We start from the raw sequence: 12,306 nt of genomic DNA, 5'->3' as shown, positions 1-12,306 counted from the left end.
GCGAGGGTCGCTAGAGGCGGCCGGCTTCGTTCCCGAGGGCCGCGCTGCCCCGAAAGCCCTCGCGCTTTTTTCTCCCCGAAGGCTGCGTTTGTGCCGGGAAACTGGATCTTTCCTTTTCGGTTTTGGACGCGTGCGCAAGTCCCGGTGAGGAAAGGCTCGAATGGGAGCAAAGCCACGAGCGATCGGCACCTCGCTCCGCAGATCCCGGCGGGAAGCGGCCGCCTCTGGCGGAGCTTGTGCTGCTCCGGGCACGGCCGGAGCCCTCGGGGAGCACTCGCGTCAAGTGGCCCGGGCCATTCGTTTCCCAAAACAGGCCGTATCCGGGACCGTGATGGGAGCGGGCCGTGTACGGACCTTTCACTTAGGAAGTACGAAACCACAGAAGTGTGTTCTCGTCTCTTTGGGTCCGCAGTGCCGAATAAAAGACCTTACCCGGTGGCTTCTCAAGTAGAAGACGCTGTCGGAGAAGCAAGCCTTCAAAGGCATCCCGCTTTTTACTGGGAATTTACAAGCCTACCTCAGACCTTTGGAGGGAGCTTCCCCACAGTGTGGCCAGTGCCCTAGCGAGGGTCCTCTGTAGCGAGGACCGGGTTGTGCAGGAGAGGGGACATCAGACACCTTGCACTAGCCAGGCCTTTTTTTCAGCTGTGTTGTTCACACCGAGTCTTTGCAGTCTGTTACCTGCACCCATCTTCCTTAGCGTTCTGCGTACCGGGGGTTCTGCAGGTAGGAGAAGGCGTGGGAGCGGAGGCCAGAGGTGCCTGCGGAGGGGCACGGCGTGCGCGCGGGCAGAGGTCCCGAGGGCCAGTGCCCGAAGCGGGTCTCGGCGAGGGCACCTGCGCACGGGGACGGCATCTCTCAAGGAGGTCTGGGCTCAGGGGAGCAAGCAGCTTCTGCTTTTCCGATGTGAAGTGTGTTTGAGTTGATTTGTTGGGTGCAAGGCTGACATCATAGGAATTGAGTCTGTGAAATAGTTTTTATTTAAGCAGGGTTTAAGTTTAAAACTCTCGTCTGCTGAAGGTGGGTAACCGACACATCAATTTCGTGTATTTATGCATCAACGATAGACATATAGAATAGGTTATTTATCTTAGAATGTATGTCATTAGGTTTTACTCCTGGTACATTTAAGCACCAATCTGATCTGACAGGGTTTGTTTGCATTGATTGTTTGTGTTGTGATAATGGGCCAAAATCTTTTCTATTTTAGTTCAATACTAACAATTATACTAAAATAATTAGATCATAATAGTAACAAACTGGTCATCAATACTACTTCAGGGTTTCCTTTATTCATTTTTAATAAAGCAAAACAATTGTGTTTTCGTCAGTTGTAAGGAGTGCCAATTATTGATACATTTATCTGTACAGTATATTTAATAGCTCCCTTGCCTTCGAAGGTGCTTCTTGTTTATCTCTGTTTTTCAAAAGGGTGGCTTATTAACAGAATGAGTAAAGCATTTTAAATGGTAATGCTAATCCATGTAGTGATAATAGAAACATGCTTGTGGTGGTTTTTTTTAAATTATTTCAGTCTTATACCCAGGTCTATGTGGAAAGACTGTTCATGTTCCTCTTCCGGGGAAAAAAAAAAAAAATCAATCCACACACCCATGTTATTTCCATAGTTCTACTGGAGCAGTACTTAGAAAAATCTTATTTTGACAATCTCAGTGAGAGTTCATAGCACGTAGCCTGATGAGCCCTAAGTCTTAGGCAGTAACAACTTAGTCATGCGTAATAAATGACGATATCATAAAGACTGTACTTACTGGAAATCATTGATGCTGGATAATTTGGTTTTGTTGCATAAGCTCAGAAGTCTGAGGCAAAGGAGAGAAAGAAGGCTGTTATTAAGTTTTGGATGACTGCAAAGTCACTGGAGGAACACATACTAAAACGTTTGTTTGTTTGTTTTTGGTTGCTCACACAGTATCTGGAATAGTGCCAAAGCCCCAAAATGCAAGAATTATTTCGGTTAATCTTCGTAGCACTTTACAGTGGGATGCACCTAGGTTTCACAAAGGGAATATAAGTTACACTGTCCAATCTAAGAGGTAAGTCTGGGGGAGTTGTACTTTCTTTAATTCACATTTTACAGCTGCGTGTATTTATTTGTTTCCTTTTTTATAGGAAGATCAGTAGCTGTCCCTTTCTTGTAGCTTGAGAGAGGCTTATCATCTGAGCTAAATAACAGGGCAGAGGCATTTTCTACACATTTCACACCCAAGGCAGCTTTGTACATACTTTTTTTAGAACCACAAACACATTTTAACATTCACTGTTATTAGTTCTGTGTGTGTTTTTTCTCTATCATGTAACTGTTACTTGCGACTCAAGAAACTTAGTCCTGCTGAGCATTAGGGCCTTATCTGATCTTTCACTCCAGCAGCATTTTGTGCTCTGCCACCAGTGCAGCCAGCTTGCCTACGCCCTTAGTGGAAATGTCCAATGAACTGCAGGCTGGTGGCTTGTCCGTTCAGTGCCTTAAACTTAGGACACGTTTTCTGAGGTCCCCTTTTGTCAGTTTTGGTGGGTTGCTTTAGCTTTGATTTGGTTTTCCCACTGTGTCCTTCCGAGTTGGTCTTTCCCGTTGGGAAAAGTGGTCTGTGTGGCTGCATCGAGGAAGTTGGCCGCTTCCCCAGCCCAGCAGTGAGCTTCCTGCCCGCCTCCCTGCTTGACAAGGAAACCCTGTGAAGGGCCAGAGGTCTCGCAGCCCTGCTGAAGGGTGAATTCTTTGGCCAAGACAGGGTAGGATGTAAAGCGGAGATGATGGCACCCACAGGCAGGCGTCTGCTGAGGAGAAACCCCCAAACTGAGGGTTTGGGCCATCTTAGTCGAAAGAAGGTTTTTCTGGGTTCCGGGAGCAATTACCTGTTGATCACTATGTTCCTAGGTGGGCTTTTGATGCAAAACAGAAAGAATATAATATATTAAATGGTTCCCAGTCATTTCTCTATTTTCTCTGGCTCTTCCTTATATGCATATCATAAGCCAGTTCTGAACAAAGTCTGAGTTAGATAGCAAAGCCATGCATAGTGGTATTGTCATAGTATTTGCAGACTTGTTTGATAACTACTGTCTGTTGAATCAAGTTCTGTAACCACTGTCAAGAAAAGGGCATCTATTTACTGAATCATAATTTTAATCTCTAACTTTATCACGGATTTATAGATGCATATAAAAGGCTTAACGTATGTGTACACACTAGTAGTGATGTTTCTTATACACTGGATCTAATTTTTCTTGTTCATGAGTCATAACTGGTGGTATTAACAAACATATGCCACTTTTTCCAGTTAATTGAGAGGAAAGACATTTAGTCAGTTATAATTCCTATATCATATATGTTTTGTTTCTCTTCCATACAGCATCAATTTTCCTGGAGACACATATGAAAATGTGAGCACAAACTTGAGACTCACAGAGTGCGATGTCTCTTCCCTGTCTGCATATGGAGACTACGTTTTACAGGTCAGAGCAGAGTCAGAAAATAACCATTCAGACTGGGCAACCGTCAGATTTAAGCCAATGGATGACAGTAAGCCTTTTTCTAATCTTCCACAAAAAATATTGTCTGCTATTAATGCACCTTTACAATCTGGCTCCATAAGAAACGCCATAGCATGCAGATAATTTTTAAATTTCATTACATTGAACTATAAAATCTTAGTTGTAACACGTTCATTTTTTGAAGGCAGAAGTTGCTTTCAGAAAGTGTAGCTGGTTCACTATTATAGCTAGATGTTAGTATTGGTACTTGAAACCTCTTTTGTGGCAGTTTTAAAAAAATGTACATTTTTCTCTTAAAATAAAGATTGGGGGAGCTTTTCTTCAAGGATTCAGACTTCCTGTATATCTAAATAAGTTAAATTACCGTCTTCTTCATTGCTATGTCAGGCAAAAAGCTTTCTTTTTATTTTTTTAATTAAAACCCAAACAAACAAACAAAACAATTTCATAGAGAAAGATTAATTTTTAGTCAAGAAATCTTCATTGCACAATATTGCCATTCTCTTAGTGAAGCTTTACAGTCTTTTGTGAGAGATGATTTAGACACTGCCTTGCATTAGAGTACACAACAGAGATGTTAATCATGTTGCTGTCACCTGAGCTTGGGAATGAGAGAGTGGTTTTTACCCATGAGCGTCCCTTGTTTTGTACATTCTTATTCCACTCATAAGCAAAATCAAATTATTTTAGATTATGTAGTTAATGTTACCCAAGGCTTTTCTTCTCCTCACAGCTGTTAATACAAGACCATGCAGGAAGCATCTGTTACACCTCATCTTTGAGAAAAACTTTTGAAAGTAATTTTTTTTCCTTGTTCTGCCTCCATTTGCTTGAATTTCATCATTCTGTGCATTGAATTTTAGAGTGTGATTTTACAGTTTACAGCCTTGTTTTTCAAAATGCTTTTATTGGTTATCTCTCTAAAAGCATAATGTTGATATAATTTAATTTGCCTAGAACAGAATCACTGAAACATGGCATGGAAAAAAAAATTACAACGTTGCAAGTATAAATTACTTGCCAAAAGAAAATGTAATACAAAAAGTATGGCTGGATTTTCAGAGTAGAGAGCAAACTTGTAAATCATTAACAGAGTTGTAGTTTGACATATATTTGAAAGAGCATGTGGCCTTCAGAGCAGGCTTGGCTTTGGAAAGGCAGCTTATTCCTGAATGGGAAATTCTGAGTATAAAACTGCCTGTAAAGAGAGATCTGGGAGTACTGGCCAACTGGCCAAATCTCTGAGGAGGACATGAGGATTTTTAATGTTGTCATAGCTGATCTGAGCAAGGCATCGTGATAAAAATATTCGATATTCCTTTCTGTGTTATTATTTCTGCTAGTGCTTTGTTAATAAATTCCACACTGTATTGTAGGAATAGCCTAAGAAAACCAGAGTAACCAAGACCATCCTCACGTTATTTTTCATAAGTTCAACATATTCATGAGCATTACATGTATGTAAGGTTCAGCAGGCAGGCTTGTTTTATTTTTAGTTATAGAAGTATATATTTCTAGAGGAATGCAAAATTGTCTGTATATTGAGCTCTTCCTTTCTTAGACACTTTATAGTGTAACTGTAGACAGGCAGAACTTTAGTACAGGCAGCCGAGGCAGAGTTATTTGCTGTAATTGTAGGAGACTTTAATGGAGAGCTCATTGCTGACACAACACAGTTGATAACTAAGCTACTCATGAAATAGTTTAGGTAGTGGCACAAAAACGTAATAAGGACAAGCCATTTACAAAATGCGAGAACGTAATATTCAGTCTAAGGAGAGCAATTGGTAAGACATGCAGAAATAATTCAGGTGCTTCAGTTTTTCAAAATTATCACAATGAAAGAAACATTAGAACACTTCACTAGAGGGTCTACTCAGAAAAGACAGATGTTGTGACAGCTTGGCCCAGAAGGAGAAGTGAGGAATAACCTACAGAAATAGTCCTTCCTCTCCCAGGAGTCACCACAGCTGGTAAAAGAGAACTGAGTTAATTTACTGTGTGGAAAATGTAGTCTGCAATAGTGTCTGTTATGTAACTGCAAAAATAAATCCCTTTCAAGACCAGTTCTACAAGGAAAGGATTTATTTATGCCTGACCCATGAAAGGAAATTGCTTTCTTCTAATAGATAAAATTATTTAAAGTGTGAATTGTTACGGGTTGTATAAAAATACTGAATTGAAAACAATGTGAAACTGAATTCCGTTCTTTCTTCTCTTCCACCATTCTAATATGCAGCAGTCATTGGGCCACCTGATGTAAAAGTGAAGTCAGAGTCTGGGTCCCTGCATGTGGATTTCATAGGCCCTTTTGCTGAACATGAACATGACAGGTGGCCTCTAAAGCAATACTACGGCTCATGGAATTACAGAATACTGTACTGGAAGAAAGGCAGCAATACAGAGGTAACTTCTGCTTCCTGGGTATTGGGACTCCATGACTTTGATATATGCATTTCTTGGTAAAATACCATACTGACGAAGTTCTGAAAGCTAATGGTACTGAAGTAAAAATGTATCTCTACTAATTACAGTGTAATAAAGTCTGGTCACTAAAACTGCTACTCAGAGCAAATGGCAGATAGCTGTGTAGTTAAACAGTAGCATGGATATAATTTGCTCTTTCCATAATTAGAGTTTATTCCCTCAGTTTACTGATGTTTTTATTTGCGACGCAGTCTTCCCCGCCATACAAGCAAGGGTAAACTTCAGCAGTATCTGTCATCGTGATGATAAACTGACTTAGTTTCAAATCTTACGTCATTAAAATACTTGTGCTCTTCGTGGGACTTTGGGCTTTGACTATCACCATGGATAAGGCCTTATATTAACTGTGGTCACCTTCACTTCTTCAATTTGTATCAGCTGTAATTCGCTTTCTTCCTCTCATGGACAGCCTCTTCCACAGACAGATGTGTTACTTGGCTGAAAAGACTTCTCAATAAAAAATGCATGGATAAAGATCATAAATAATATATTAATTATAGGGTCATGAGTTCTATTACAGGGAAAAAGGAAGCCCTTTACTGGAAGATACCAGCCACAGTATAATTAGTGCTTTGTACGTAGTGCAGTTTTCATATAATAGGACTTCATTACATAATTCTGATTTGTATTTGTTACACCGCAAAATTCTTTGGCATTCAATTCCAGAAAATGAGGGATCATCATTTCCCCAAAACCAGACTGGTTTTCAATTCCCAAACTACAAGAAATGAAGGTGTTTATGCATATGGGATGCAAACTTAGGCAGATTACCAGAGAAAGCAGGAACTTCAGCTACAAGTGTTAAAAGCACACTTCAGAGCAGAAGTCTGGGAAATTTCATAGGGATCAAAGAAGCAAAAGACATAGGCTATATAACTTCATAGGTTGTTTTTTGAAGTGGACACTTGCTCAAAATGTTGAAACCTAGCTATAGAGTCTTCTCACCCCCGAGAAAGAGTCTGTTACTACGTAATGGGGCATGTTGTAGGGATTCCTATGTTCTGCAGGGACTGTATAGTTACAGGGACATAACCAATCATGCCTCTAAACAGCAAGTTGCATCTGCTGTCAGTCACCTAATAGCTTCCACAAGCCTTTGTCTTTTTTGTTTTGGTTTGGTTTGGTTTTGTCTAGATCATCCATCCTACTTGCTCTGTCTCAAATTGAATTATGTTTGCCTGTGACAGCACTCTTAGTTGATCTCATGTGTTTAAGCAATTGTTTCTCTCTGCAAGCAGATCTCATTTATCACATCTCTGTAAGCCTCTTTAGCCTAAAACTTCATTAATGTTGCTAGAAGCAGCCAGAACGTCAGTGGTGTGAATGGTCTCACACTCTAACCATAGCTGAAATCAATGTAGAGTTATCAGTTATGTGATGCAGGCAGGGCATTTCATTCTGCCTTTAAAAGCCTTTTTCACATTGCGGCTGTAACTGCTAGGATTTATCCTACTAAATGTAATTTTAATTACTTAGCTGGTCCATTCACTGGACTTGTGCTTTTTTTTTTTGTATTCTTCTCTGTTATTAGGTAACTCACATAGATACTAAACATAACTCTGAAATATTATCTCAGTTGGAGCCGTGGACAATATATTGTATTCAAGTGCAAGCAGTTATCCCTGAGTGGAACAAAACAGGGGAACTGAGCAGAGACCTTTGTGAACAGACAACCCACAACGGTAATACCTGGGACAATACAATGGGACACGTGCTGTCGGGAACTGGGAAATACGCAAAGCCATTCAAAATGAAAGTTGGTGTAACGTGTAAATCTTCCAAAAATTGATGTGTTTGTTACTTCAGCATTGTTTGGTGGTTAATACCTGTGTGCTTTTGGAGCAGAGGAGTTGGAAACGAAGTGAGAACTACAAGCAATATGGCACCAATGGCATGATGCTTTACTTTGCTGTAGAGGCCTCTGCGTTCCTCGTACTCTGCAAATCAGAGTTAAATGGAGCATAGGCTCTTCACTGATCACACTGTGTGAATTTCTTCTACCATCACCTGTATTATTATTCTATGAAAGCCTTTGTTCCATACATTTGTAACTGCTTCATCTGTGGTGATATTGCCAGTGTCTGTCACGAGGCTAGGCCATGATCCTCTTTCTCTGTGAAACACAGCAGTTATTAATCAACAATATAAACAAATATTTTGTGTAGATACTTTCCTTCTCATTTTGAAGGCATTTAAGTACCAAAAGCGCTTTCCTTTCCAGCCATGACACCTTAGCTTCTGTCTGTGGAGTCCAGCAATAACCACCATGACCCTGTTGTCTTAGCAGGGAGCTTCACGTCCCTAATTAAGAGAAAGGATGGGGTCCTAGATACTGTCTTTTTCACATGCATAATGTGTATTTCAGCTAACTTACACCCTCAGATAACATGTGAAAAATCAGAGGCACAGACACAAGTTAATGAGGAAGCCATCTGGCAGAAGCCTGGGGAAGCTACTGAGCTAACCTGTTTCTCCTATGTTTTTCTTCATAAAATGTTTCCTCATTTATTTTTCCCACATGTATATTATCTGCATGCACTGCAGTTGAATTGCAGGTGGGTTTTGGTGGTGGTGTTGCTTGTTCGTGGCTAGAACAGTGCCTAGCAAGCATAGGTTGGTTTAAAACATTTATACAGTGATGTATGGATATATCTTCATTCCCGTTGCCTGTTACAAAAGCCCTGTGCATGACAAAATTTTTTTAAAGCCTCAGTAGTTTAGAATTTTACAGACTTTTGTGCCCTGCAGTCTTTACTTTGCTGCCATTTTTACAGATTTCTTTCAGAGAAAAGTGAAAGCCTATACTCTGGTAGTGTTATGTGTCAATTCCTACACTTGTGAAACACCAACGAGTGTACAGTAGCTTTGGTATCACCTTGTGGATGGTTCTGTTGGTCTTTTTTCCTTTAATCATTTGGCTAGGATTGCATGTAGAGTCACCAGTATGTAATTGTAAATGTCTAAATATAATGGCTTGTAAGCTTACTTTATTGACAACTTCCTCAGCCTATTCAGACTAAAAATTTAAGGGCTAAGAGGTCTTTTGCATCTGGAAACAAAGACTTATGTTTGCAGTTACAATTTTATAATAATTTGTTTGGTTTTTTTTTATTCTGTGGAGAAAGTGATAATTTGAAAAGAATATATTCAGAAATTAATAGTCACGGTTTTAATTTTTTTTTTTCTTGTCTCTTGCAGGTGTAACTCCTGTGTGGATAATTGTGACCGTTCTTATAGGATCAATGCTGGTCGTCGTAATATCTGTTCCTGTTTGTTTCTTTTCCTTTTTGTATCTCTATCGACTCACCAAACATGTTTTCTGCCCTTCATATATTTTCCCCCAACACTTGAAAGAGGTTTGTTTTCTACCTAACACAAAATCAGCTTTTTCAGCAGAACCACGTGCTTTTCAAAGGCTCTCTGTGCCAAAACCTTTAGAGCTTCTTTTATTTTGCCTTCTTTCATTTGGACCTGATGGTTAGCCATCGGTAAAGTTTGGACTATTCTGAGGGCATTTTAGACTGTAAGGAGCAATGCTGGTTACTTGTTGTTATATAGTTGTTATGTATGGTAAAATTCGCTCTTCTGCCAAACATAAAAATCCATTCAAATAAGTGTAAATGAAGAAGTCATGAACTTTGGAAAAAGCTGACAAAGGAAAGTACTTTTCAGCATGAGAAAGGTAGTGGAAGTTAGTTCATTTAATATTTAATTTCTGGCATTATAAGGTCATAAATTCTGCATGAATGTTACCTCAGGTTTTTTCACCAAGTTCTGTGGCGCTGCACAGACATAAGTAAGAAGCAGTGAAATTAGACTTCCTTTTGAAGTATACGGATGTGTAATAAATTCTAAAATACTGTCATTTTGAACTGTTCTGCACAGAATGGTCGAAAATATTTAAAAGCTGAACAGTTTAAAAACTTGGCATAGACTTTTATTCCTAAAGCAACTGCATAATTTGTAATAGGAAGCTTTATATGGCTTAGAAACAGGATGTTTTCTTTCATTTTAAAGTGAGAGAATAACAGGTGTTAACCTTCATTTCCTCTTTTTAAATAGCAAACAACTGAGGTATCTGTCTCCCCTGTCTCATTTTAGACTTAAAATTGCACATTTGTTCTCCTGAAACAAAGCTCTTTCACAAATATAATAATGAGTTTTAACTTAAGTAAAGAATGTAGTGAAGTCTGAAAATTCAAGATAAAATGAGGGCAATGTTAGCCATTACTGTAGGGGAATGTCACTGACCTTGTTACCCATATAGCAGCATAAAAAGGCTGTATCAGAATCTCCTCCAAGAAACAAGGTTATACAGAGTGTTACGTATGCCAAAGTTAGCAACCTATACTATTCTTAGTTTCCTGGTTTCTCTGTGTCTTTCATTTTGACTCATTTAAAGTTTAGCAGACTAAGGCTTTGCAGCTGACTTAGCAATTGTCTTGTGCTTTAAGTTGAGCACATGCTCAGCACACAGTAGTTTGCTGAACCTGGAGCTCAGCTGTTGGTAAGGTAGCATTGCTCTGATCAGTACAGGATGTGGTCAAATTCCATTTTTCTTACAGGTTTCTCATAAGAAAGGGAGAATTTTCATTTTGTGCTAGTAGGTTATAGTGGTTAATCACAGTAATCAAAGGTCAGTCATGCTTACCTAAAATGCCATTTATCAAAGGCATTGATTTCACTACATGAACATTTGAGATTACAGGTTACTGACAGAACATTTCAAATCACAGTTTGCTAGAAAAAGGTCTAATAGTAATAATATTAGTATTTATTTTTGTAATTACAGTGAACAGGACTCCTGACAGAGCAGCTTGTTTCTTACATAAAATGTACTAAAGTAATAGACAGGGGTCAGGTCACAGGAAGAAAAGGCAGTTGTACTTCTCCAGCCCCTACTAATAAAATGAACTGCCACTTCAGCTGCCAAAATGAGTGGTTGACATATTATTACTGTGTTGAGTAGGTGTGCTGTTCTTGTGCTGACATTCAAAATACAGTCATGACATCGTGCAAAGTCCATGTTGATTCTTGAGGCTGGTTCCATCCTACCAATAGAACAGGGAGTGGGAGGAAGTTGTGATATTTCGGTACTAAAATTAAGTCATCTTTCTCACTGAACTGCATAGCCCCGCAAATCCCCTTCTCTCTCCTTTACTTGACTAAATGGTTATGGTTTATGTTGACATTTAAAGCATCACTATTTGATGCCTGAGCAGACAGCTCTCTGAGATGGCAGGCACGATTCACATCTCTTGGAGCTGTTTGACAAATATCTCTGTGAACTCCTTTGCCTACAGTCAAGTCACCATTCTTAGTTTTTGTTTACAAACAAAACCTATGTATTTTATTTTTTTAAAAAAGTTTATATTCCAGAGAAGTCGCTAACCCCGGGGGTATCTTCTTGCAAATAAAGGCACTTCTGACTTGCTTCTAAACCTTGCACAGGATGTTAAAGTGAGCAGAGAGGTTATTACATTGTCACTATTCTGGGACTTCTAAGGGTTGAGAAAACCAATTGATGTGTGGAAAACAATATAAAACGTATTTCTAAGCAAACAGGATAGTATGACTGGTGCAGCCTAATTCTCATTTCCTCTTTCCTTCACAGTTTTTGAGTAAGCCTCCCAGTGGTGCGCAGTTTTTTTCTCCACTCCCACAAGAAGAGCATCTTTTTTATGACAAGCTAACTGTCATTTCAGAAGAATCCAAAAATAACAGTGATGAGACTGGGGATGAGGCCAGCAAGACAACAGAGCACCTTCAGGACTCTGAACAAGAAGATTCTGGTTCAAGAATAGTACCAGCTTCAGAAAAGGCCTAAATGCACTCCTCGTACTTCACTCGGACCAAAAGAAAAACAAATGGGCTGTTGAGTTTATCTTCTTATTGCTGCATTCTTAAGACAGTAAAAATTCATATGCGAAGATGTATACACAGACTTTTCAGAGAATCATATTATTTTTTTAAAGTACAAGAAACTTGACTATAAATGAGGAATTATATGATACGTAATTTTTGCCACTGTTTGTGGTGGCTCACTGTTAAGTTGTAGCAATACCTTGGACTGTATTACAACATTAATTTAAAAAGCAATTATATATATAATACTAGTTAATTTAACTTTGATGAACTATTTATTGCAAAAGCTAATCAAAATGATATATTGTATAAGGTTTGTAAAAGAAAATCACGTTTTGTAAAGAAAGACCTGATCTGACTTATTTTTTGTAATGAGAAATTGTGTGTATTTCTTAAGGATGTCCCTCGTGGCGTAATCTTTCTATTGAATATTTTTTTACC

General features: G+C 39.1%; 1 protein-coding gene across 1 annotated transcript in view; it reads left to right on the top strand.

Moving 5' to 3' along the window:
- IL10RB (interleukin 10 receptor, beta) overlaps positions 1–12,306 on the top strand; it is a 12,837-nt gene extending 531 nt beyond the window's left edge. Inside the window, exons 2-8 of the mRNA XM_010585325.1 lie at positions 15–144; positions 1,934–2,057; positions 3,372–3,541; positions 5,753–5,919; positions 7,532–7,682; positions 9,199–9,356; positions 11,615–12,306. Coding sequence (XP_010583627.1) covers positions 15–144; positions 1,934–2,057; positions 3,372–3,541; positions 5,753–5,919; positions 7,532–7,682; positions 9,199–9,356; positions 11,615–11,827 — 1,113 coding nt within the window. The 3' untranslated portion in view covers positions 11,828–12,306. The remainder of the gene's footprint in view (positions 1–14; positions 145–1,933; positions 2,058–3,371; positions 3,542–5,752; positions 5,920–7,531; positions 7,683–9,198; positions 9,357–11,614) is intronic.

This window comes from Haliaeetus leucocephalus, unplaced genomic scaffold (assembly GCF_000737465.1).
Source record: "Haliaeetus leucocephalus isolate CR32 unplaced genomic scaffold, Haliaeetus_leucocephalus-4.0 Scaffold93, whole genome shotgun sequence".
Lineage (NCBI taxonomy): Eukaryota > Metazoa > Chordata > Aves > Accipitriformes > Accipitridae > Haliaeetus > Haliaeetus leucocephalus.
The sequence above is the reverse complement of the archived record's forward strand: the minus strand, read 5'-3'. Positions and strand labels throughout refer to the sequence as shown.